This window comes from Rhineura floridana, chromosome 8, assembly GCF_030035675.1.
Source record: "Rhineura floridana isolate rRhiFlo1 chromosome 8, rRhiFlo1.hap2, whole genome shotgun sequence".
In the NCBI taxonomy this organism is placed as follows: domain Eukaryota; kingdom Metazoa; phylum Chordata; class Lepidosauria; order Squamata; family Rhineuridae; genus Rhineura; species Rhineura floridana.
Genome location: NC_084487.1, coordinates 2,911,786 through 2,938,693, shown reverse-complemented (window position 1 = coordinate 2,938,693; position 26,908 = coordinate 2,911,786). Strand labels below are relative to the sequence as shown.

Here is a 26,908-nt window from a genome sequence, read left to right as displayed (position 1 = left end):
CCTTGGCTCACCTCTCCCTCTGCCTTTGCTGTTGATCCAACAAGCCCCGCTTGTCTGAACAGCAGTTCAACCCTCGCATGCTCCACACAGCCCAGGTGGGTGAAGGCCTTTAAGTCGCTCTTGGCCAGGCCTGTCAGCTCAGCCACTTTGGGGCGGGTTTCCTCCTGGCTTCTCCTTGTGCCACAAAAGTTGCCATCTGGAAAGGATGAGCTTCAAGCCCTGGTAATAATCCAAATGACATTTTGGAATCAGACAAGGGAGTGCCAAAAGGTCATTGTCCATGCCACACCCACTGGCACACTGGTTGCATTTCATTTCACTTGGGATGGTGCCAGTTTGTAGCATGGCCTTTCCTGGCTAAGTTCAACAGGAGTGTAGATTCTCCCAGAGGTTAACCTCAGGCAATACAAGTCCTCAGTGAGATAACCACTCCTTGGGAGAGAGGGGGGGGGAGGGTGTCACAAAGTTCATTGGAAGGAGAGGATATTGCTTTAAGTCTGCAACAGCCAAAAGTGCTCTGTCAATCTGGAAGGAGCGGAGAAGGCAGGAGCTTCTGGGGCCCACGGTAGCTCTCTTATCTCCAGCCTCCCCCCTGTGCCCCTCCCCAAGCTGGCCAGCGACTGAACCAGGATGGAGGTTGCAGCTGGGACTGCTTGCAAAGGCGGTTTACTATGCAGGCTGCAGCACCAACTACTCCTCTCTCCTTCTGTGCAGCCAACCCACTGTGCCACCTTTCTGCCATCAGCCGCTTACAAAGGAAGGGTTACGTGCCCAGCCTGACTCTGTTTTCTCAACCCTTACACAGGTATTTGACCCCCAGCAGTTTGGGCTATTGATTAATCCTCCCCAATCAATTATTACACAGGAAGTGGTTGTTGCTGCCCAATTATTTCTCAGGAGGAGAATGCAAAGGTCAAAATGGTGGAGGCCGTTTTCCAGGCAGAGGATCCCAGATCCAGTCCTTGACATCTCCAGTTAAAAGCAGCTTTCCTAGTGGGGCTGGGAAAGGCTTCTCTCTGGCCGAGATGTTGGAGAGCAGCTGCTGGTCAGAGTAGACCCCACTGGGTAAGATGATGGGGGAGGCCATGTTGGCAGTGGCACTTTGAAGCACCTTGAAAGTCTGGACTAAAACCCGGAGCAGATTCCACCCCTCCACTGACATAGAGCCGGCAGCTGCCACTGCATGGGGGGTTTGCTGGGTCAGATTCAGTGGCACATAGCACAAATTGACCCCTCTGGTAAAGCTTGAAATCCAGATCTTTGGGGGTGAGTGTGGGGAAGAGAACTGGTGCTTGGAAAGTTCTTTTTAGAAAGGAACTAGTTCAAGTTCGACATGTCCAAAAAGGAACTCATGTTTGTCCCTTTGCAAAATGAACTAGTTCAGTCCATGTTCAGTTCAATTTAAGTTCATCCAAACGTCAGCCATTTTTTTTTCCAGCATTTAGAATGTTACAGGCTGTTGTGTTGAACTATAAAATATACCTGTAAAGACTAAGAGAACACCAAAAACACACACACAGTGGAACATGGATTTATTTTCCCCCCACAATTACAATCTTGAAGCTTAAAGGCCCAAAGATTCTAAAGGGTAAAAAACACACATAAGAGAATGAACTTGAACTAGAAATCGTTCAAAGCTCTACCCCTCAAACAAACTTAATTCACATTCAGTTCACTCAGCAATTATGGGAACTACTTTCAGGTGCAGTTCAGAGATTTATGAACCATTTCAGGGAACGTCATTAAACCAAACCAGTCCATTCCAAGGACTGGGAAGAACTGAGCTGCAAAAGAGAGCTCAATTCCTTGGCAACCCAAAATTGGCCTTCAAAAAATGCTGCCTGGCTTATTCTGCTCCACAATGCACTCCTTCGAAGCCAGAGGTTTCTGTGACTGGAAATCGCCTTGAACTCCCTGATACAGGTTTCCAATGAGGTGCCATCTGATCAGGAAAGGAACAGCCCAGCCTGGCCTCCTCTTGTGCATTTAGCAGTAACCTGATGAGCAGAATTATGGCTGGCAAAGCTTTTCACAGCATGGAAATTGGCTGTGGAGTTTCTGCACAAGCCACTGCTTGAAAAGGGCAGCTAAAGTGGCCACTGGGGAAGTTGGCAAGCTTCCCGTGCAAGGCCAGCATCAGGGCCAAGGTGGCACATACCACCACCACCACCAAAGGACAACCCTAGGAACCAGATGACCTGCTGGAAGTGACACAGAAAGAATCCTCCCCTGACACATGCATTATATGGAAGGCTGGACTCAGACCTCTTTAAGGAGACTAATAACCAATATGCTTTGAAAAGGCCCAACAGGCCAAGGGTAGAGCTTAAAAAGAAAAAGCCACATATTTATTATTATTTGACTGATATCCCACCCTTCCTCCCAGCAGGAGCCCAGGGCAGTAAAGTACATTTTTGCTTAGCTACGAAGGAAATGAAGAAATGTTGTGCCATGCCAGCTAGCTCTTAAGAAAATGGGGAAGTTGTGGTTACAGAAGAATTTCATATGAAAGTGGGCACTGCTGAGGGATAAACTGGTATCAGCCAGAATATAAAGGATACATGTCAACTTGAAGGTATACATCACATGGATGAATAACTCCACCCCGATAGGTACGTTGCTGACCATATATGGAAAATGCTGCTTGCTGCTTGCTGCGACTATATAACCCTATGTATCCATGGCAAGGAAGAGAGACTTCCTGACTGCCATCAGTATTCTGTTCTTGCTTATCAATAAACATTTGTCCATTTGGCAGTCAATTTACAATTGGCTCTGAAAGTTTATTTTTCCTACTACACACTGAAGCATCATAATTGCCACCTTTTCTTGCCAGCCATGCCCCTTGGCACGTACATCAACAGCAGCTTACACAAACATGCATTGCAAAAGGGTGTGTGTGCATGGGGCATGCACACATGCAATCATCATGTACGTTTTGGAGAGAGGTGGAGGGGAATCATCTTCTCATGGTATTGCAGTAACAAAGTTGGGACACAACACCTTTTTCTAGTATAAAAAGGGACTCTTTTCCACTTTCCCTTGGCAGACATGTCCTTGGCAATGGGAACCTGGTGATCCTGTGGTGCCTTTAGGTGACAAGGGCGGGGATCATTGGGCTGAAGAGAAATCTTTCAATAACCAGGAAACAAAGAGAGGACCCATACTTCTCGCTTTTTCTCACCTCCACGCATAACACTCCCCCCTATCAGCCAATTGGTCTGCAAAAATATGACATATGCTCCTCTCCCCCTTTGCAACAAAGAACAAGGTGCATGCGCTTGAACGTACAAGCGCGAAAGTTTGAATTTCCTGATGGTTTGGTAGTAGTGGCTGTAATGGAGTTCCTTGTCGCTCACCACTCTGGAGCAGTGCCGGCTGCTGACCATCCAGGGGGATTGTGGGCAGTGCAAGGGATCAGCGCTTGTTATTGCCAGGCGAACCCCCCCTAACCCTTGGGCTCATTCACTGCAGGGTTCAGCCCCGGACCGTTATGCGGCTCGGCAGCAGGAACGCTGCCCCTGAGGGAAGCAAACAGCCCCACCCCACACGGGTGGCCGCTCTTGGCTCAGGCAGGGAATGCGGGCAAACAGCCCCACGTGCTGCTGTGTCAATCTGCGCTGAAGCGACCAGCACAGGCTTTGCGGTGTTCCCTCTGATAAAAGAAACATGCAAACCACTTATATGCCTATAATTCCTGTATTTTTGTTTGTTTGTATTTGCAATATTTCGCAAAACCGATTGTATGCTTTTCTATCTTTAACGTTTTTGGAGATACACATGATTGCAATTCCACTTATTTCTCCAGAACAGCAAGTAACAATGTGTCATGTCTAGGAAGGCAGACCACCAGTCTCTACGGTTGCGGGTGGCTGGGACGTTCTAGCAAACCACTTATATGCCAATAATTCCTGTGGGTTTTTTGCTTATATTTGAGATACAGACTGTATGCTTTTCAGCTCAGCTGGGCCCCAGAGAACCTGCAGTCTGTGGTTGAAACTGACAAGACTCAAAGAGAGTAGCCTTGCAGGCAGGAAAGCGAAATTGACTAAGGGTGCACCAGTGTCTGTAATCCAAGAGGAAAGCCTCTATTTCTCTTCTCCCCCCCCCTCTCCCTCGACTTTGGATGCCTGGAAGCAAAGACCAATACCTTCAAGAAGGGCATTTGATGCGGGGGGGTGAGGGGTGGAGGTTAGGCGAAGATAAATATTTTCTCCCTTGAAAAAGTTTACAAACAACCACAATTGCAGATCTCACCCTGAGCGGCAGACTGGTTGCTGCTTCTGCGCAAATGCGCTTTTTTGCATCTGCGCAGTAGAAGTTGCAGGGGGGGGGTCCCCAATACCACACCATTGCTCTGATAGGTTCCTTTTTCCCGGACTTTCCCCAGACATTCGCGCACATGCACAACAGTGGAAATACGTGATTGGCTGAGAATGAGGGAAGGGATATGGGGAACCACCCAAGAACCGCCAATCAAACGCCCACAGCTGTAAAGTCCGCGGTATTGTATCCGAGCTCCTGAAGGTACAGCGGATGATTCCCAGTTTAAAAAAGCAAATTGCATGATTTGAGGTATTGCAGAAGCGGATTTAACCACACGAAAATGCGCAAAAGCGCACGGCGTCATATGGACGACCGAAAAATAATGAAAACACAAAGCGATCATGTCACACATTTACAGTTGTCTGGATGAGCCCAAAGTCTGCAGTGACAACCCAGAAAGACAGAGAGCTGGAGCTTGCTTTTATATATTTTGTATTATTATTTTGCAAAGTGGTTTGCTGGCAATCATCATTCCTTTTTAATTGATTTGCTGAGTATTGTACACACAGCAGAGTCATGGGAGTCGGAGGCAGACAGGTGCAGCACTGAGTCCTACACATGCAGCAAACAGGCCTCAGGATGGTCCCAGCAGGGAGTGTGGCTCCTGGAAATGTCATGTCATTCCTGCAACATAGTCTCTCTGTGAAGGCTGGAGCTTCTCCTGGCCCCTTTGGCACAGATGATGCAGGATGTTTTGATATTTGCACAGCTTGCAACATTGCACAAGCCTGCAGAATGAAGCCCCCACCCCCCCAATCTCAGTATGTTTTCTAGAATCTGATGCTGATTTGGGATTGCATTCCATAAATTTGGCAAAATTTACAGGAAGAAAAACAGTTGCTAACCTTCCCCACACACACACACATACACCAAAGTAAGGCCAATCAGGTCCACTCATCTTCAGCTATAAACAGCCAGAAGACAGATTTACATTGATCATAGGGGGAAATATGTTCTCTAGAGGAAGATATCAGCAAGCAAGGAAGCATCTTGGCAAGCTGCCGCATTTCCTTTGCTGGAGGCTTTCAAGAAAACACCAGGCAACATCTACCATGGATGCCGTACATACAAACATCCCAATACAGCAGCCTGAACAAGACCAGAGTTCCTTCTTGCTCTGAGATTTCTACTGACTCCGTATGCAGAGCGGAGAACAGAGCAATTGTAGCAGTTGTACAGCCAAGGCTCTGCAGAGGCCCTGATTCTGCAGAACGGCTGACAAAGGGCAGACTGTGATGTTGGGCACGAAGTTCAGCTTCCTAAGAGCCATCTAGACAAAAAAATCCGGGAACAGGGAGACCCAACGGTGCAACCAACGTTCTCTCCACTCCCAAGAGAACTAAGGATGTGGACTATAAGCCCCACTGAGCCCACCCACCCCCAGCTCTGAGTACCCACCCAGGCCTTATATGCTGTCAACCCCCCCCCCAATTTCTGGCAACTACACAAAGGCTGAAGAGATCCAAGGTTCCCAAATGAACGTTTCTTGTCCAGCCCATCGCTGCCGATGGGTCCGGCTTACTCTGCCACATCCACAATGAGAGGAGCCACGTAGTCCGAGTGGCGGATCCCGAAGGTCAAGCCACGTTGCAGGGTATACTGTGGGAGGGGGGCAGGAGAGAAGGAGAAGATCATGGTTAGTCGCCACCAGCGGAGGGAAGGTCCTGGGGTGCTGAAGACTGGAGAATGTTTTAGGGGGCTGGTCAGGCTGCCCGCACACACACGCTCCTGTTTGCACAGATCATGGCAAGATTGATGCAGCTAAACTTACCCACAGGGGAAGAAGGTATTCCCCCTGTCCCACCACCACCCCATAATATTCACATCTTTGCTGCAGGAAAACTAAGCACCCCCTACGTGAGAACCACAGAAGTCCTTCCACCACCACCCCGCCTCCCCCCCTCACCTTCTCGGGGCTGTAAGCTCCTGGGCCTGGCTTCACAGTGTTGTCCCCCGGGGGCATGTTGCGGGCGAGCATGCTGAAATGCGGCGGGCGGTTCTTGTAGATGCTGGGATCCACCAGGCGGTAGTTGCAGGGCCCTGGAGTCTGTCGTGCAAGGGGGCAAACGGTCACGAGCAGCCAGGCGTGCTCAGGAGAAGGCCCACCTCCACCCCGTGGCCCTCCAGCCCCTTCTGGGGTGCCCCCACCCTTATTATGGCCGTGTGGAGGTGAGGAGCAGGGTCCCGCTCCCCTCCCACGGGTCTAGAAAAGGCAGCTTTTTTTCTGGGTAATTCCACCTTCATCAAGTTGAGATAAACAACATTTAAAACTGGCAACTCAGTCACGTTTTCCAAGAAGTGGCCTTGCTAGATGAAAGTAAAAGCCTTTGTTGCAACACTTACAAACTTAACTAAATCTTGCAAAACATGAGCTGTGGGTAAGTCAAAACAGAATTCTTTGTAGTCCTTCAGCTCCTTTGTGTGCGGAATAGGATAAACGTTGCAAAAACCGAGCTGCTAAATAGTTTGTATCTTCGGCTTTAGAAACAAATGCAACAAGACCTCAGCGCCTTTGCCTGCAAACTAAGCAGGAGTTTAGACTAGAAGAGAACAAAGTGTTTTTAAATTTATTATTGTTGTTGTTGTTTGCTTGTTACCCACAGGTCTCCAAACAACTTACAATATTGTTAAAAACAAAAGTAAATATACCATATAATAAAAACAAGTAACAAAACAACCACCTCTGTACTGACAGTCACAGACGCCCACAGGAGTGATGGTGCCTCAAGTCTATTCTGCACAACACAGGAAGCGGACCTTTAGTGTGGCGGCACCTTCCCTGTGGAATTCCCTCCCCTTAAATACTAGACAGGCACCATCTCTGTTGTCTTTGCGGCGCCTACTGAAGACCTACCTCTTTCAACAAGCCTTTTAAGGAGAGACCTTATCCCAGTCTGCGTCTGTGTTGGAATTGCTTTTTAATTTGTTTTTAAACCTTCTTAAAAAAAACACAACACTAAGTTTTTAACCGTTTTCTAAAAAAAAGGTTTTGAAAGCTTTTTTTTAAGGAATGTTTTAAAGATGTTTTGTTTTCATATATTTTAAAGTCTGTTTTTATGATGTTTTAAAGTGTTTTTAGTGCTTTTGTTTGCCACCCTGGGCTCCTGCTGGAAGGGCGGGATATAAATCAAATATAAATAAATAAATATATCAAAGTTTAAGAGATTGTTATTCTTTACTTATGAACTAAATCAATGCATATATTAAAATAACTAGCCTAGGGTTGGTTGGTTTGCTTCCATCAGATAACTTTGAGGTCATTGGGGCCAATTTCCTTCATCTCCCACCCTCGGCTTTCAAGATGTGGGCCATTCTGCCGCTCACCTTGCTGAGGTCCTCACAGAAGCTGCCGACTGAGCTGCGCCCATAAATGGAGTAATTGGGGGCTGAGCTCTTGTTGACCACCTTGGGCCCAAGCATAGGGGGGAGCCAATACGCTGCAGGGCCTAAGGTGGGAAAGGGGGTGGGGGCAGAAGTGGAGAGAAGAACAGAAGACTATAAGAAGCTGCCTCGCAGCACGTCAGGCCACTGGTCCATCTAGCTCAGTACACTGGCAGGCAGCATCTCTCCAGGGCTTCACGCAGGGAGTCTTTCTTAGCCCTGCTGGGGGCTCGAAGCCAGGACCTTCTGCATGCAGAGCAGATGCTGTACCACTGAGCCACGGTCCTTCCCACCCTCTCCCTCTCTCACCTGGCGTCTGGTCATTCTGAAATTCCTTCGTCCGGTAAGCAAGGGAGTACACGGGGGCAGAGTGATAGGCCCACCTCCCGGCTTTCTCTGGGGAATAGCACCCTGTTGAGAGCAAAGAGCCAGGACTTGGTCAAGGTGCAGAACGGGGCCGAATCCATCATATCATCCAGCCTTTTCAGACACGAGTCTCTGAGCCTTTCCAAAGCTTTCCCACCCCCTTGTTTTTTCTGTGACTGTCACCAATGACAAAGACAGGCCTTTGTCACGTAGGTGAGCATCCTGGTCCATGCAGGGTTTTATATTCACTGCATAAACTGCTGAAAGCCAGAGCCACCCAGAGGAGCAGCAACTCTGAGTCTCCCTGAAAATATCTAGGAAAAAGGATATGTGCGCACAATGAAACAGTGTTGCATGCAGAGTCCCCACCTCTAGGGGGAAGAACAGAATATGAGCACCAGGCTATCATGCCCAGTGATGGCTGGTAGCTGGTGGGGCTGTGGGCAGGGCAACTAATGGGAGGCAGAGCCGGGGGGGGGGACACTGGAGGCAGAGTCAAATTGTTCTGGTGTTCCCCCCATCCTCCTCCCTGGCACAAATGCAGTGGACATGCAAGCAATTCTCAGGCAAAAGCATCAGAGGAGAAGAGCTGGGGACCTAGACATTTCACATTTCTCGGAGTCAGCATCAAATACCTACATATAGCTGTACTTTTTCAGTTATCACCAAGAGACAGGGACAGGAAGGATTCTAAATGATAAGGAATGTACGAGTACAACTTGGGGGGGGGCACAGAACTGCTGGGTTATAGCTTTGAATTTTGGGCTACAGAACATTTCTGTGGGGATGACTGGGCGGCTGCTTTAAGTGGCACCTCCCTTGACATCCTCTTCCTCAACCTCACATGCAAATAGCCGCAAGAGACTCACTCAGTGGGCTGCCTATTCTCAACCTCCAGCTTTGAAGATCTGAAGCTGCCTTAGACCGGGCCAGACCACGGCACTCTGAAGGCTGCAGCAAATCCCCAGGGGCTCAGTTCCAGATCAGACCCTTTCACAGCCCTTCTCCCACCTCGGATCCTTCTTTATAGCAAGGCATGCTCAGGACTCATTAGTGAGCCCTCGTCTGCAGTCAGACACAGTGCCGACCAGAGGAAGGTTGACCAACTCAGTGGGAAAAGGCCTTTATCTCCCCAAAGCAGTCTCTGTTTCATTAGTCTTCCCCAAACAGTCTTTGTGTGACCCAAGAGTTGCATCCCAGCATTTTATGCAACTTTGGAAGGCCTCTCTAATCATATCTCTCTGCGAAAACTAAACCCAGAAGGAATGCAGAGTGATCCTGAGATCTAGAGACCTTGGGCCTTATGTTGGCAGCAACAAGGGCTACCATTTATTTCCAGATCATTAATCAACAGGTGAGCAATCCAGAGGTTTCCTGGGAGCTTATCAAAGGTTTAAACTTCAGGAATGATGGATGAATCCTTGACAGTCCAGTCTTCCTTATTTCTTTCCCAGGACATGCGATTGAGGCCATGATAAGAGTTCACAGGGAAGCCAACCACATCTAAACATATTCCAGAATCCTTTGCAATGTGCAGGGTCCCACAGGGCTGGCATCAGGCTTGGCTGGGACCTTGGGCACCAACCTGCAGCATCACACTCCCCAACACCTCCTCCCGATGCAAGTGGCGCAGGTCATAAAAAGGTCTGCACGGCCCACCTTCCTCCCATGTCAGCGCACACGCCATGTGTGCTACATGCACATGCCTGCCATCAGCCAAGATGGTGGTAGGCGTGTCAACCCCTCAGGAACGCCCCCGCCGCCATCTTGGTGGATAGTAGGCATGCATGCACAGCACGCAGAGCGTGAAAACTGACATGCTGATGTGGAGATAGATGGGGCAGGTGAGGCTATTGAAGCCCTTGTGTGTGTGTGTGCTGCCTGGGAGCTCCCGCTCTGTGATCTGCAGCAGCATTGGGCCACTTGGTCCCGCATCCTGACGCTGGTGCGGACAGGGAACAACACCCTCCTGGCCCAAGGAGGGGCCCTTCAGAGCTGCAGGGGGCCCCAGCCAGGGCTCAGTCTGGCTGCCCACTGGCACCAGGCCTGTGCAGGGATGAAGAACATAAGAAGAGCCTGCTGGATCAGGCCAGTGGCCCATCTAGTCCAGCATCCTCACAGTGGCCAACCAGGTGCATGGGGGAAGCCCGCAAGCAGGACCCGAGTGCAAGAACACTCTCCCCTCCTGAGGCTTCCGGCAACTGGTTTTCAGAAGCATGCTGCCTCTGACTAGGGTGGCACAGCACAGCCATCATGGCTAGTAGCCATTGATAGCCCTGTCCTCCATGAATTGGTCTAATCTTCTTTTAAAGCCATCCAAGCTGGTGGCCATCACTGCGTCTTGTGGGAGCAAATTCCATAGTTTAACTATGCGCTGAGTAAAGAAGTACTTCCTTTTGTCTGTCCTGAATCTTCCAACATTCAGCTTCTTTGAATGTCCATGAGTTCTAGTATTATGAGAGAGGGAGAAGAACTTTTCTCTATCCACTTTCTCAATGCCATGCATAATTTTATACACTTCTATCATGTCTCCTCTGACCCACCTTTTCTCTAAACTAAAAAGACCCAAATTCCAACCTAAGAGGAGCCCTGAGGCTGGAAGAGGCCAAAGGGGGCCCATCTAGTCCAGCATCCTGTTCCCACAGTGGCCAGCCAAATGGCCCAAGCAAGACCTGAGCACAACAGCACTCTCCCCTCCTGCAGTTTCCAACAGCTTGCATCAGGGGCAGCCTTAACGGGGCACAAGCTGAGCTCAGGGGCTGTGTTTTTTAAATGTACTGCCTGCAGTGAGCTAGGGTGGCAAAAGGCCAGTGTCTGTAACCATTTTTTCAAAGTTACAGTATATTTATTTATTACATTTATACCCCGCCTTTCTTTTCATGACTGAAACCCAAGGCGGCTTCCATTTGGTTGCCAGGCAGTCTCCCATCCAGGCACTGACCAGACCCAACCCTGTTTAGCTTCAGCAGGGAGCTAGCCTTATGAAAATCAGTGGTCTGGGCATGCAGTAATTCTCACATGTGGCCCCCAGCTTTGTACACACATGCATGGGTCCTTGGGGATGGGTAGCATCAGAGCCCCCAACATCACACGTGCACCAGGCCCCATAAACCCTCTATGTGGTCCTGCAAAGCTGACCTTGAGGCAGGGAAGGGCCCAAGGCATTGTTTATCCCAGGGCTGGCCCTGCTGGCATTGAGAGGTGTACTGCCTCTGAAAGTGGAAGAAGAGCATGGCCATCAGGAATGGTAGCCACCAACAGACTTATTAGCACTGTTGAAGTGGGAAAAGATGTTCTCCAACAGAGGAAGGTTTGAAAACTGCTGACCTAGAAAAGGAATATGTGGTCTTGTGAATGCTCCCATCTTCCCAGAGAAAATGGGGAGACCAGCCTGGGAAGTATCTCTTTACTCCCTCCCCATATCACCTTCTGTGAATGGCATCGTGGGGGTGTTTCATCCCCAGATCGCAAGACTGACCTGGCCCTGGAGTCATAAAAGGTGCCACGTCCCTGGGGCGTCCATAGATGGAGTATGCTGGAATCCCACCCTTGCCCTTCATGGTCATGTTGGGGGGGACGAGGTAGCCCGGCCCGGGGGAACAGCTCTCTTGGTCCTGAAACCGGCGGGCGCCAATGCTGTACGCAGGGGCACGGCAGCGAGAAGGGTCATGTTGGTGATAGCCTGCAAGGAGGAGGAAAAGAAGTGACAATGGCAGGGGCCAATCACAGCAAAGCTCATAAGCGGGGCAAAATGGCAACTGCCCACCCCCTCTTGGTTGCCCCCAGCAGCTGGAAGAAGCTCTGCTGCCTTGGAACACAGAGAAGGCTTTGATTTCTGGAAGTAGCATCCATTGATAAGACTTTGCTTTCCACTATCTAGGCTTCTTTTAGCCTTTTATGCCTCTGACCATCACAACATCCAGTGGCAAGGAGTTCCACAAGCTGATTCTCTGCTGGCTACAGAAGCACCAATTCTCGCTTGGCCTATTCCAGGGTTTTGAGATAAAAGGATACTGGAGTCTGCCACCTCTTGTAGAAATGGGCCAGTGCCCATTGTCTGGAAACCACACCCCCATTCACTCACCTACATTGGTTGGGAGACCGTATTTGGGCCCGGGGCTGCTGTAGAGGGCAGCGATTGGTCCTCTGGGCCGGTGGGGGCGCCAGCTCCCCACCCACACATCTGCAGTCATCTCCAACTTCTGGTGCTATCCTTCTACTTGCTCTGGAAGGAGATGAAGATGAGGAAGGTGATAGCAGTGAGTAAACTGCCCAGCCAAGGCTGGCTTAGCCTCTAGGCCAGAGGTAGCCAATGTGGTGCCCTCCAGATGTTGCTGGACTACAACTCGCAGCATCCCTAGCTATTGGGTGGAGTCTATCTGGCAGGCACCAGGTTGGCTACCTCTGCTGCAAGTTGCAGAACTGGGAGCCTCAGATGCAGAACAATAGTTTGGGGACTTTCCTATGCACAACATGTACTTATAGAGTTGGAAAAGGTTCAGAAGAGGGCAACCAGAATGATCAAGGGGATGGAGCGACTCCCTTACGAGGAAAGGTTGCAGCATTTGGGGCTTTTTAGTTTAGAGAAAAGGCGGGTCAGAGGAGACATGATAGAAGTGTATAAAATTATGCATGGCATTGAGAAAGTGGATAGAGAAAAGTTCTTCTCCCTCTCTCATAATACTAGAACTCGTGGACATTCAAAGAAGCTGAATGTTGGAAGATTCAGGACAGACAAAAGGAAGTACTTCTTTACTCAGCGCATAGTTAAACTACGGAATTTGCTCCCACAAGACGCAGTGATGGCCACCAGCTTGGATGGCTTTAAAAGAAGATTAGACCAATTCATGGAGGACAGGGCTATCAATGGCTACTAGCCATGATGGCTGTGCTGTGCCACCCTAGTCAGAGGCAGCATGCTTCTGAAAACCAGTTGCCGGAAGCCTCAGGAGGGGAGAGTGTTCTTGCACTCGGGTCCTGCTTGCGGGCTTCCCCCAGGCACCTGGTTGGCCACTGTGAGAACAGGATGCTGGACTAGATGGGCCACTGGCCTGATCCAGCAGGCTCTTCTTATGTTCTTACCTTTCTCTGTGACATCCTTCACAGATGGACTTGGGGCTTCTGTCAGCCCAGGGTCACATTAGAGCCTTGCTTTCAAGTCCACTGGAAGTTCTCTTAATTCTGGTGAAGTGCAGAAAGTGTCGGACTGTAGTAACTGATTGGATGAGGGTCAATAACCTGAGATACTATCAGTGGGTAGTTTGTCTACCCAAGGGGGGGTGATTGTGTTGCACTCCCCATGAAGGATCAGGCTTGCAGTCTGGAGAAGATTCTCTGTGATGAGTTTCTGTCCTAGAGTACATTTTGTCCAATCTGCTGTCAGTATGCCTAGTCTGCAACTACATGGCCTGCGCCCATCCCTCCTCTCCGCAGCTGCTTCTGGCCCACTGTCTAATCTTACATGGTCCCACACCATCCCATCCCACTGATCTGCCGACTGGGGGGGGGGGGAGAGGGCTCTAGATTAACCCTCTTTCTGCAGTCCAGCCTCTTTTGTTCACTGTTAGCTGTTGTTTGGACTGTAAGATTAGGCAGTCAGCCAGAAGCAGCAGTGGAAGGAACTTCCTCATCACAGACAGATTTTGTGCACCTTCTCCATGGAGTGTGGGACTGTGCACAATCGCTGGTTATTATGCACACGAACCCGCAAATTTACCTAACCGCTAACATGTACACATGCCAATGATATGTAAACAATAGCTTCTATGTAGCAATAAATATAGTGCAATATTAATATCCAATGATGTCCTTCCCCATTATTATTATTATTATTATTATTATTATTATTATTATTATTATTATTATTATTATTATTATTATTATTATTATTATTATTATTATTATTATGTGATTTATATCCAGCCCGCCTTCCCAGCAGGAGCCCAGGGCGGCAAACAAAAGCACTAAAAACGTTAAAACATCATAAAAACAAACTTTAAAACACATTAAAACAAAACATCCTCAAAAAAGTTACTTAAAAAGAAGTCTAAGATTTAAAACATTTTTAAAAAGAAGGTTTAAGAACATATTAAAAAGCAATTCCAACACAGAGGCAGACTGGGATAAGGTCTCCACTTACAAGGCTTGTTGAAAGAGGAAAGTCTTCAACAGGTGCCAAAAAGATAACAGAGATGGTGCCTGTCTATGATGTCCAAGATCCTTCTGTGATGTTTACTCAGAAGCAACTCCTCTTCAGGAATGATGACCGGCCACTTTGATTGGGAAAACAGAAAGCTGCCTTATACAGACTCAGAACCTTGGTCCATCTAGCTCAGTATTGTCTACCTCAGCTAGCAATGAGCAGGATTTCAGACAGGGTTGTCTCCAAGAGCTTCCTGGAGCAACCAGAGATTGAAAGTGGGACCTTCTGCATGCTAATCAGTCGCTCTGCCACTGAGCTACGATTAGGGGTGGGGAGAAATTTGATTCAGTTCAGGTTTCAAGCCAAATCTATCAAATCTGCCCTTCCCAAAACAATATGCACTTTCCCGGCTCCTGCCGGGAGGAAGGGCGAGATATAAATCAAATAAATACATAAATAAATATGAGAACCGAAACACTGCCAGCCTTTGAAATTCACCTTTATCCAAATTTTGCGGTGCAGTTTGCCGACCAAACAATGTTTACAAAAAAGCATATGTTAGGGGCAAGTGTGCATGAAAATGAATGAAAAGAACATACAAAGCATTATATGATGAGAAATTGGTTGCAAAAATGTGTGAGTAAAATAGCTGCCTACAAAAATGTGTTTCTTGGGAGAGATGCACATGAAAACAGTGGAGGATTTTCATGAGGATTTGTTTTTTTAAAAAAATTGCAAATTGCTGCAGAAATGTGGAGGGAAAATGAGAAGCTGATGTTTCCATCCCTTGCCACGGCCGCCCTTCCCCCAGATTTGATAAGAAGCGTCCTCCTCTCAGATCCTGCCTCCAGTTGCCTCCTCTCTTGAGTGGGAGGGGGGCATTACTGCCTATTTGCCTCTGTGTGAGGCACTTCCTGTTGCCTGCAGGGAGGTTTAGTTAGAGGTTTCCCTCTAAGAAGACTGATGGGTGGAGGGGTCAATGGATGCCCGGACAGCAGGTATGCAGGATGGGAGAGATTCTGTGGAGTGGGGCAGCCTCCGGTGGGGGATGGAGAGGGGCAGCAACCAGGGTTTGGGGCTGATCCACCTGACACTGAGGCTGAAGACCTGGCCTTTGGGGCAGATTCTGTATTCAGTCGGCTTCCTACGCAACAAGTATTTAGACACTTTTTGTGGCACTCCCATTCATTTCAGTAGGACAGCAGATGAGAGAGAGACATCTATTTTAGCTGTTCTTGAGTCATTTGCAAAATCAGCATCAATTTATAAAATGATGCACCATTGTAAGACATTTCCACACGGGATTGCTTTCGATTGGCCAGAAAGTGGAAATGAAGAAGACAAGCAAATTAGTCACATTTTTAAAATTGCTGTAGATGCATTTTCTTTGGTAGCTGGTTGTGATTTTAATCCATTGCTTCCCTTTCCAGTCCTTTGGCAATGTGCATGGAAAATTAATTCAAGTCTCATTTTGTCACTGAGCGTGAAGTTCATTAATTATTTTTCTTGTTGCTGTTCTGTACAAGTTTATCGTATCTCTGTCTTTGTGCCAAGAAATGAGTTCACTGTTCATAAACAATGGCAGCCTGACATATTTCAAAGGGATTTGCTCCCTAGGAAAATGCAATAAAGGGTGGGGGTGTTACCCTTGAAAAATATAAGACGAGCCCGCTGGATCAGGCGAAAGCGTCTAGCCCAAGGTGCCGTCCTCACAGTGGCCAACCTCTGGAACACCTGCAAGCAGGACCTGATGCATCATGCATCATGGCTACTAGCCATGATGGCTGTGCTATGCCACCCTAGTCAGAGGCAGCATGCTTCTGAAAACCAGTTGCCGGAAGCCTCAGGAGGGGAGAGTGTTCTTGCACTCGGGTCCTGCTTGCGGGCTTCCCCCAGGCACCTGGTTGGCCACTGTGAGAACAGGATGCTGGACTAGATGGGCCACTGGCCTGATCCAGCAGGCTCTTCTTATGTTCTTATGCAGATGGCACTCTCCACTCCTGTGGTTTCGAGCAACTGGTCTTCAGAACCATGCTGCCTCCTTTTTACTATCACAATTGTGAGTTAAACAGAGACAAATGGGTTTTTTTAGCATGTGCCTATTGGCTTAGCAATGCCAGGATGTCTGGATTATCAACAATTTTTTTGTGAATTACCACAGTTAATTACATAATTGCCACTGTCTGTACTTTTCTGCACCTTATTCCTGTCTGACCTCACTGTTGGCAATCTCCCTGCCTGCAGCCATGCATACACCCCCACACACAAACACCTCCAGTATATATTGATATTTGCATGCATAATATTTGCATGTATCTGCTGAAGTGGCGAGTAGTCCAATGAAGCTGATGCCATAATAAACGTGTTAGTCTTCAAGGTGCCACAAGGCTCTTCATTTTTTCCTGTGTTTGCCAGGTTCGTCTCCTAAATCGTTTTCAGACAAAGCAAGCGAACACACCACAGTCTCTCTCTCTCTCTGTGTGTGTGTGCTTTCCCTGGTCTGGTTGCTATGCCACTGAGGACAACAAAACAAACCCTGCCCATGTGCTGGGGGTGTGGCCATTCTTACACAAATCCCACACACACACAGCTGAAGAGCAATGTTCCAGGAGAACCAACCGGGTCGCTGGTGGCAACCACGTTTGCACAAGAGGCACTTGTGACCACAGCACATGATCCAAAAGGAATCTGCCAGGATCCTGTGCAGTGTTGCAAGAGGATAAAGGAATGCAATTTTTCTGGGATCCTGCAGTGCAGGCAGCTGTTAGGCCGGCTGCCACTGCCCTATACTCTCCTGTAGGACATTCAATAGCTGCAAAGCAGACAGGTGGGAATCAAGAGTTCTGAATCCTATGCTAGGTCTAAGGAAGACGGAGCCTTGGTGCCCTGCAAGAGGAACACAGAGCCAACACTCTCCACCCACTGTGCTCCCACTGTGGGAGCACCGATTGCCTTTCCAAGGGCCTGATCCGGAGAGACAGGAGCCTGTGTTCTCTCTCCTAAGGCCTGCGCAAGTTCTGTCATAAAGGACCAGGATGCGGACGGTGGAGTAACAAGGGTTGAGGCAAAAGGGGGCAGAGCAACAAATGAAAATTGCACCTTCGCACAGTCGGCTGGTTTCTATATACGCTTGCACACATCCCTCTCTGTCTTCCATCTAAGCAAGCCAGAGGCATGACCAGAGCTCAAGAGCACATCCTACCCAGGCAAAAACACTCAAGGGGGTGTGAAGCTGGGCAGGAAGGGGGTGGCCTGGAGAAGGGTGTAGCCCGAGGGCCAGAGAGAGAGGCCTGGAGGGCCAGATGGAGGCCTGAGGTGCGCCACCACTGACCCGGCGCACCCCAGAGGTGCACAGAACAGATGTTGAACTGCAGTAGGAACAGGGCCATCAAGGAGGCAACCATCACAGCACTGGGCCATGGACACTGCTGTGCTAGCGGTAGGTCACTGGAGGGACTGTACTCTGCCTTCAATCAATTTCTCAAAGCCCTGGGTTGCCTACACCAAGAAGAAGGTTGCCTGAGTGGGCTTTTTTAATTTCTTCACCTCATCTCTCTCCTCCCCCCACTACAGCCGGCTCTGAACTCTGCACGTGGGCAGGTTGCTTCTGCTCCCTCGGCTTCCATTTCCTACCTGGGGAACTCGGGGCAGAAGAGGAGCAGAGGAGAGCGGCAGAGTGCCAAATCAAAGAACTTTGGTGCTGCTGCATGACGAGTGCTCCAGGATGGGGTCTGGGGAGCCCAGAGCCTAGGAGGCAAGCAGGCAGCGTGTGGGATGGTCGGCGTGAGACGGGGGGATACCCCACGGATCCGCTGCCAGGCAACCTCCGTCCCTCATCCCTTCTCCACTCAAGGCCACCAGCCCCAAGCAGCAGGGACTGCCTCCAAACCCAGAGCTCCTCACCTCCCAGCAAGAGCAATCTCTGCCCTGTGGCTGGCTGTGGAGCAGCTGCTGATGCAGCGGGAGGAGGAGGGCAGAGGAAGGGGAGCGAGCAAATGAGCCAGTAGCAGTTCCCCAATCTCCAGCCTGTGCTTCTTCTTCCTCTGGCAAGGAGAGTGCACAGAACTGGGCCCTGATGTTGCCTCCACTGCTTGCACCCTTCATTTCCTCCCTCCTCCTCCGCCCCCCTTCCCCCTCCCCTCTCAGAGTAGCCATCCTCTCAGGACAACTGCTAAACCTCTTGCCTCTCCGGGGCTTTTCCCCACCCAGCGGGGGATTGTGAGCCTGGTGGTGCCTGGCCCTTCACCAGGGTCCTACTTAAAGCCCTCTTCTTCGGCACATGCCCACCACAGCTCCAAGGGCTGGAAAAGAGGGAGTCGGGCAAATAGGGGCTGCTGGGCACTTAAAAAAAATGGAAATGGGCTGCCTTCAAGTCGATCCCGACTTACGGTGACCCTATGAAGAGGGTTTTCATGGTAAGCAGTATTCCGAGGGGGTTTCCCATTGCCTCCCTCTGAGCCTGAGAGTCAGCGACTGGCCCAAGGTCACCCAGTGAGCTTCGTGGCTGTGTGGGGATTCGAACCCTGGTCTCCCAGGTCATAATTCAGCTCTTAAAATCAGTAAATGCTGCCCCGGGCTCCTGCTGGAAGGAACGGCGGGATATAAATAAAATAATAAATAAATTAAATAAATAAATGGCTGGAACTGATTTTAACCTTGTATTTTATATAGTTGTACCTGGGACCTTATGATGAAGAAATCTTAATAATAATAATAATAATAATGTGGTCTGACTCTGTGACTCTTATGTACAGTTTACATGTATTTCAGTGGAGCCCCATCCTACCAGCTGGCATTAGCAGCCCCCCTTATTATTTCCTACCGTCTTCCAGACCCCCCCCTTCCTTCCCCATTGTTCCTAATGGGACTTGTTCATTTTAAATCAGGCTTCCCGACCTGATGCCCTCTAGAGATGTTTTGCGCTATAACTCCCAGCAGCTCCAGCCAGCACAGTGCCGGGAGTTGTAGTTGGAAACATCTGGAGGGGACCCTGTTGGGGGAGACGTGGGGTTGCCTGAGGCCAGCAGAAACGTCTAGCCCTCTTTGTGAGACGTGTGTGGGCAAGAAAGAAGGGACGTGTTTAAGCGCCCTTTAGAAGAGAGCGCGCGAGAGTCGCAAGCGAAGGGGAAACTGCAAGTGAAGGTGAGCGGCGGAGGGGCACAGTGAAGGGCCCCTGCCCCCCATCCGTCGGGAGACCCTCGCCAGGGCCCCAGCTCGGAGGATTACCTTGCCGGATCTTCGGGTGCAAGCGGAGAAGAGTGGGCGGATCCAACCCGGCGGCCGGCCGGCCGGCGAGCGAGGCTTGCCGAAGCCCTGCGAAGAGAGGAGAGGCGCTGCTTGGGCGAGGGACCCGGAGGAAGACCCTGCGCGGGGACTGCCGCGGGGGAGCCACGCCAAGGGCCCCGCGGTCTCTGCCCGGCCCCTCCCGCCACGCCGCCGCTTCCTGCCGAGCGCCCCCTCCGCCCCCGCCCGGATCCCCGCCAGACGTGGCGGGCGAGACTCCCAGCCCGGAGAGAGGCCGCCAGCAGAGCCATTCTCCGGGGGGGGGGAGCCTTTGGGTGATCGGCCCGACGAGGGGCAGAAGCCGGGACGGGACGAACGGGCGGGGGGCAGGATCGCCCACCTGGCAGGGAGCGGCCGGGCGGGCAGCAGGAGCGCGACTGCCAGCCCTGCAGGCAGGCGAGGCGGACCCGGGCGCCAGCGAGGCCCGCGGGACTGAGGCGGGCCGGACCTCCCCCCGCCGCCCCCTTGTGTACGGCGTCTCCCGGCAACCGGCCCCGCGGCGCCTCCTCTTCCCCGTCCCGGGGCGGCTCCGGCCGGCGCGCCCCTCACCCGCGCCTCCGGCCGGCCTGCCCAAGGCTGCGATGCTTTCAAGAGAGCTGGCGGGGCGGGGGACGGTCCGGGCTCCTGGAAGCGGATAGGTGCAGGCTGGGTGCGGTGACCCGCAGAGGGAAAGGCACTCTGCACATGCTCAGGGAACTTGCCTTTTTGGGACCGCGGACCCCCACCCCTGGCACTGGAGGGCAGAGGATGGGCGGCCCGCCTGCGTCTGAGACTGAGCCTCCCAGCAGGGCTCTTCGCAGGGCTCTCAGTAGCTACAAAGGCCAAGAGTCAAGTCTTCATTTTCAGAGGCAGCCTGCCACCCATTACTAGTTTCCTGGGTGAGGTGGGAAGGAGCAAGGGGGCTTTTGTCCTCGGGGCTTGCCTGGGGTCCTTTCGCAGGCTGCTCGTGCGCACAAGCAGGCAAGACCAACCTTTGCTGTGGCTCAGCAAAGCCAGTCGTAGGGCTCTTAGGCAGCGGGGGCAAATGGAACCTCCAGGTTCAGGGGCAGAATACCTTGGAATACCAGGGAGACAAACAAGAGAGCTGGGCTGCTGTGTTCATGCCCTTCTTGAGGTTTTCTGGAAATACATGGAGAATCACAGCAGAAAAGTAGATGCCAGACAAGTTGGGCTTTTCCAGGAAGGGTAGGTGAGTGCAGAGTCTTTTTCTGGAGCCAGTAACAGCTCCTTTTCCATCCAACCAACGAAGAGCTCTGTGAACCTCAAAGACTGGCACACTTTGCTTTTCTGCATGCCCCCACTTGTTTACATATAGGTGATGTGATCCTCTACAGAAACCTTGGGATAAGTTCACACACATGTGTGTGTGTGAGGATGATGACAATTTATTAAATTTCTGCCCTGCCCTTCCCCCCAGAAGAAGCCCATGTGAATTGATAGCCTGTGTGTAGGATACAATATCGTAAATATTTGTCATTGTTCATAGCCATTGTCTATGGCAAATAATACATGCTTCATGTGTAAACAAACCATCATCGCTGAAACTGCTGGTCATTGGGCCAACTAGATGTGTTGTGTACATTGCGACTAAAAGCTCCCTCCATCCTCTGGCTTCAGTAGGCTCTGCAGAGAACTCTCACAGTGGTAATCATTGAGCTGTGCATTTTCTGTGTATCATCTCTACATTTTTAATCTGTGTAATAAAAAAAGGATGTGTATGTTTCTTTAAACCAGTGATTTCGCTGTAAATAATGCTCTTCCAGACACTGAATGGGAATACAAACCATCTGATTTTGCTACAACCAATTATGGAAGGTTGAAAGAAGGAATGCAGAAAATGACCGCCTTTGTTCTTAATCACCTGTTTAGGAATAACTAATTATTAATGATTGACATTTTACATATGTTTAAGGCACTTTGATACTCCTTTTAAAATACAAAAGTATGTTTATGCTGATTTGCAGCAGCAGGGCCCTGTTGTGCCGTAGCATCATAGTCGTATAATTGGTTATATGAAGGACATCTACACGCTGGTCTATGAGACCCCTGAGATACGTGCTTTTAGAACCTTCTCTAGCTGTGATTGTAATTTGTTTTAAACTGTTTTAATGTATTTTATATTGTTGTGACCCACCCTGGGACCTACTGGTGAAGAGCAGGTAATATATCTAATAATAATAATTTAGTAATAATCTAATATATTGTTGTTGTTATTCAGTAATAATCTAATAATAAATAATTTAAATAATTTATTAATTAATAATAAAGCCAGTGCAACAAAGTGGTTCGAGCGTTGGACTGGGACCTGGGAGACCCAGGTTCAAATCCCCACTCGGCCATGAAGCTCACTGGGTGATCTTAGGCCAGTCACTGCCTCTCAGCTTAACCTACCTCACAGGGTTGTTCTGGGGATTAAATGAAGAGGGGGAGAACCATGTAGATCACCTTGAGCTCCTTGGAGGAAAGGTGGGATAGAAATGCAATAATAAATAAGTAAATACAATTTTGAAATTAAATATGCAAGTTGTTATGCTAGTATAGTCTAAAAATTAAAGTTATCCATGACACTTTTGGCAGAACACGGGCCCATTGTCCGAGGGTGGGAAACCTGTGGCCCTATCAACCCCAGCCAGCACAGCCAATATTTAGGGAAGATGAGAGCTGTAGTGCTTGAACATCTGTTACTACACCTGCAGTCCTATAAATTGGGTGCCTAACCTGTGGTGCTCCAGATGTTGTTGGTCTCCAACATCCATCAGCCAGCGTGGCCCATGCTCTGGGATGATGGGAGTTGTATGTTGTCCAAGAACAGGTTAATCAGTCAGTATATGCACATATACCAGGGAGCATAGCACAGTGGGGAGGACAGCCTGGCTGGGAATCCAGAGTCTGTGAGTTCAAATCCCCACTCGTGTCTCCTGGGCGTCAAGGACCAGCTAAAAATCACCCTCACAGTGAGTGGCTCAGGGGTTACGTGCCCTGCCACCTGTGCAGCTGTGGGCAAGCTGCAGAGTCCCAAGGCGCCCAGTTGACCCCAGCTGGCAGTTGTGGACAAGGAAGGGGCTGGCTTGTGCAGCTGTGGCAAGCTGAGCAGACCTGAGCCAGCTGGGGAGGACTAGTCTCAGAGGGAGGCAATGGGAACCCCCCTCTGAATACTGCTTACCATGAAATCCCTATTCGTAGGGTCGCCATAAATCGGGATTGACTTGAAGCCAGTCCATTTCCATTTCAAGCCCCATTGAAAACAATGGGACTCACTTCTGAGAAGACAGTTGAAGAATTGTGCTGTAAGTGTAATTTAATTTGCTGTATATTGGTTACAATAATGATAAATATTCCTGCCTGTATACCTTAACAAACTTTATGCACTGCTTGATTGTAACAAAACTTCTAAGCAGTTTACAAAAAATAAAACATTTAAATGGTCAATAAAAGACACTTAAAAACGGGTATTTAAAAACATTCAAAAGATAATTAAAATTGACAGTAAGTTAAAAAGACATATGCTTTAACCTCAACTTCTGTGTGTCTGGATAGGCTTGCCTAAACAGAAAAGTTTTAAGCAGGCACCGAAAACAGTTCAGGAAAGGCACCTGCTTGATGTCAATAGGCAGAGAGTTCCAAAGTGTAGGTGCTGCCACATTAAAAGAATGATTTCTTACAAGTGCGGAATGAGCATTATGTGGCAACCTGCCTGATTATATGTTACTATGTTTGATTTTAGGATTGCATGAATTAATAACTTGAATTGATTTATGTCTCTACTACATTATAGAATAGTTGGTCAGGAGCACTCTGTAGGGTTACATTGGGACACCCTAAGTTCGGAGAGGTACTTGTGAGTTGCTCCGACATCAGCTGGGATGCCAAAATCAGGGAGTCTGGCTTCAGTTAAGCACTTTGTCTGGACCAAGCCTTGAGAACAGCTCACAGCTTTGTGGCTGAGAAAGCAGGGCTGGGCAATTATCATCTGTTGCCACCCCTGGGCATGATGCTGTTGTTCTGAAATTGTGCACCTGGACCCAGAGAATAAAGAACCAGGAACAAGGAAATAGCTCCACAGCACCTGGGCTTTCCCACCCAGCGGCATCACTGAATGTGCTGGATGCAAACTCCCAAATCCTGTTTATGGAGACCCCAGGAATGGGGCAATGGCTACATGTGCCAGGGCTTAATTTGAATGCCCAGGTTCATTTATTACCGATAAATGTCACAGGTCCTGAAATGCCACCTCTCAGCATTTGGACAGAGGGGGCTGCACCAGACAGAGGTATGCCCTGATTTAGGAAGAGTTAGTAAGAAAAAAATCCACTCATTTGAAATGTGTTAGAGGAGAGCTTTGTGGATACCATGAACTGCAAAAAAGATGAATAACTGGGTGTTAGAACAAATTAAACCAGAACTATCACTAGAAGCTAAAATGATGAAATTGAGGTTATCATAGTTTGGACACATAATGAGAAGACCTGATTCACTAGAAAAGATAATAATGCTGGGAAAAACAGAAGGACCAGGTTCGGAGCTTGGGAGTCGTTTTAGACTCTTCCCTTTCACTTGAGGCTCAAGTAGCCTCGGTGGCACGGAATGCGTTCTACCAACTTCGGTTGGTAGCCCAGCTCCATCCCTATCTGAGTAAGGAGGACCTTACATCGGTGGTACATGCTCTGGTAACCTCGCATTTGGACTACTGCAATGTGCTCTACGTTGGGCTGCCTTTGAAGACAGTTCGGAAGCTACAGCTAGTGCAAAATGCGGCTGCCAGATTGTTGACAAGGACCAAGCGGTCCGATCACATAACACCTGTTCTGGCACGCTTGCACTGGCTGCCAATATACTTCCGGGCCAGATTCAAAGTGTTGGTATTAACCTATAAAGCCTTATACGGCATGGGACCACGATATCTGTTGGAACGCCTCTCCCAATATGAACCTGCCTGCTCACTACGCTCTGCTTCGAAGGCCCTCCTCCGGGTCCCGACTCATAGAGAGGCCCGGAGGGTGGTGACAAGATCTAGGGCCTTCTCAGTGGTGGCCCCCGAACTGTGGAACAGTCTCCCCGAGGAGGTACACTTGGCTCCGACACTGCTATCTTTTCGGCGCCAAGTCAAAACCTTCCTCTTTCCCAATGCATTTTAACTTAAGCTATTGATCTTCATTTTTTGTAATTGTTTTTAGATTGTTTTATTGTTATATGTTTTTATTGTATTATATTGTGTATCTTAGTATTTTTGTGGTTCCCCGCCCAGAGAGCTTTTGCTAGTCGGGCGGTATATAAGTTTAATAAATAATAATAATAAAAGGGAGTAGAAAAAGAGGAAGGCCAAACAAGAGGTGGATTGATTCCATAAAGGAAACCACAGACCTGAACTTACAAGATCTGAAAAGGGTGGTTCATGACAGATGCTCTTGGAGGTCGCTGATTCATAGGGTTGCCATAAGTCGTAGTCAATTTGGAGGCACATAACAAGTATTTATTTATTTATTTATTAAATTTATTAGTGGCCCATCTGGCTGGTTATCCAGCCACTCTGGGCAACATACAACATAAAAACATACAAATTACATTAGAGCATTAAAAATCTCAAACAATGATAATAAAACCCAACCCATCGTAAAAGCCTGCCTGAAGAAGTGAGACGAACGTAAGAAGAGCTGCCTGCTGGAACAGGCCAAAGGGGGCCCATCCAGTCCAGCATCCTGTTCTCACAGTGGCCAGCCAGATGCCCCAAAGGGAAGCCCACAAGCAGGACCTGACCACAACAGCAACTCTACCCTCCTGTGGTTTCCAGCAAGTGGTATTTGAAAGCATGCTGCCTCCAACTATGGTGGCAGAGCATAGCCATCGTGGCTAGTAGCCATTGATAGCCTTATCCTCCATGAATTAAAGGGGAATCCCATGGCCCATAGGAGATTGTCACAGGAGCCATAGGATATTCAGGGACATTTCTGTTTCCTGACTCCTAACTGAGCGGAGCAGAGGGAACTGTGTCAGTTGGTCCAGAGGAGATACCAGCAAGCCAGCTTTCAGAGAGTGAGCAAACAGGGAGAGCGAACAGGAATTTGGCAGAGGGATTTGGTGGGGGGGGGTCCCCCAAAAAATTTTCCTCTTGTACAATGCATCACATACTTCCCATATACCTTGAAGTAGGACAGGACAAAGCACAGGCCATTCCAATACAAGTAGGAAGGAAGAATGAAAAGGCAGTAGAGAATACAAAAGGGAAGGACGCTCCAGTGGTGGTGACCTGCAAGTGTGTGCAATGTTTGTTTTCTTGCCTGAGAACAACATGGTGTACACGTGCAACAAGTGGAAGCTGGTGGCTCTGTTGGAAGAAAAAGGGGCCTGGAATGGCAGGTGGCCGCATTGGAGAGTATAAGAGAAGAGGCAGAGTTCTTAGACAGAATGCTGGAACAACAGCAAAGAGAAGTACAGGAAGTGGAAGACCAACAGCATGTTGGAGCAGAAGAGGAGACTGTTGTGGAGAGCAACAATGAAGTGGAAGAAACTCCGTGGAAAAGGGTGACAGGGCAGAAGAGCCAGAAGACACCCTTCACTGGTGGAACTATGGAACCGCTTTCAGGCACTGGAGGATGAGACTGGAGGACAGTCCGCAGGGGAAGAATTACAGGAGAGCCGACGCGACAGCGAGCGAGAGGCTGAAGCTCAGTCAAGCAGAGGCAATGAGACCAAGCCCTACAACAGGAACAAGAGAAGAGTAGTAGTAGAGGGAGACTCCCTACTGCGTGGGATTGAAACCCAAGCATGCTGAGAAGATCTATGGACTCACCAGGTATGCTGCCTCCCTGAAGGATGGATTAGAGATGTGACGGAAGGGTTGCCATCGCTCATAAAGCCCACTGACAAATATCCCGTTCTTCTCATCCATGTGGGAATGAATGATCTGCCAAATGCAGCTCTGAAGAAATCATGTCAGACTTTGCAGCTCTAGGAAGGAAACTGAAGGACTTTGGAGCCCAGATAGTTTTCTCATCCATCCTTCCAGTACTTAAAAGAGGAGTGGAAAGGGAAAGACAAATACTTCGGGTGAATGACTGGCTATGAAGGTGGCAGGGCCATAGCCAAGAGGGGGCAGAAGAGGGCTGAGCCCCCCTAAACATTTTTGTGCGCCCCCCCAATCATTGTGTGACTAATTTTTTAAAACTATTTAATGAAACAAATCTGTGTTTTATGAATATCACATTTTTTTATTCTGGATTTTATTTATTACTACTAAAAATAATACTGCTTTTTTATTTTCAACTAGCTCCTCTTACAACATCATCCACATCCTCTACATTTTGCTCCTAGCTATGGGCCTGGAAGGTGGTGCCGATGTGAGAGATTTGGATTCTGGGACCATGGGCTACGTGTCCTGGAAGATGGACGGCTGGCAAGTGCTGGCTTGCACCT

At 49.1% G+C, this 26,908-nt stretch overlaps 2 protein-coding genes across 4 annotated transcripts in view; both read right to left on the bottom strand.

Moving 5' to 3' along the window:
• Window positions 1-234, bottom strand: part of TYMP (thymidine phosphorylase) — a 37,700-nt gene extending 37,466 nt beyond the window's left edge. The window contains exon 1 of the mRNA XM_061637994.1: window positions 12-234. The gene's annotated coding sequence lies outside the window, so the exon portion shown is untranslated. The remainder of the gene's footprint in view (window positions 1-11) is intronic.
• A 5,493-nt stretch (window positions 235-5,727) lies between these two features.
• On the bottom strand, window positions 5,728-20,130 carry LOC133390092 (ciliary microtubule associated protein 1A-like). Of its 3 annotated transcripts, none has more exons than XM_061637999.1 (9): window positions 20,048-20,130; window positions 19,442-19,528; window positions 14,213-14,345; window positions 12,158-12,298; window positions 11,552-11,755; window positions 8,017-8,118; window positions 7,651-7,772; window positions 6,233-6,373; window positions 5,728-5,925 (listed from the first exon to the last, which is right to left on the bottom strand). In XM_061637999.1, the coding sequence occupies exons 4-9, from the start codon at window positions 12,264-12,266 to the stop codon at window positions 5,845-5,847; spliced, it is 759 nt and encodes a 252-aa protein (XP_061493983.1). In that variant the 5' UTR covers window positions 12,267-12,298; window positions 14,213-14,345; window positions 19,442-19,528; window positions 20,048-20,130; the 3' UTR covers window positions 5,728-5,844. The 3 variants fall into 3 exon arrangements, with proteins under 3 accessions (XP_061493983.1, XP_061493982.1, XP_061493984.1); XM_061637998.1 differs by lacking the exon at window positions 20,048-20,130 and adding an exon at window positions 19,839-20,031; XM_061638000.1 differs by lacking the exons at window positions 14,213-14,345; window positions 20,048-20,130 and adding an exon at window positions 19,839-20,031.
• Between the last annotated feature and the right edge of the window lie 6,778 nt (window positions 20,131-26,908).

Excerpts from the sequence above, each read along its gene's own strand:
- LOC133390092 (XM_061637999.1), bottom strand. The coding sequence starts at position 12,266 with ATGACTGCAGATGTGTGGGTGGGGAGCTGGCGCCCCCACCGGCCCAGA. Across the intron at positions 6,374-7,650 it reads TCTGTGAGGACCTCAGCAAG|ACTCCAGGGCCCTGCAACTA; the intron begins GTGAGCGGCAGA and ends CTTGCACGACAG. Across the intron at positions 5,926-6,232 it reads GAGCTTACAGCCCCGAGAAG|TATACCCTGCAACGTGGCTT; the intron begins GTGAGGGGGGGA and ends CCCCTCCCACAG.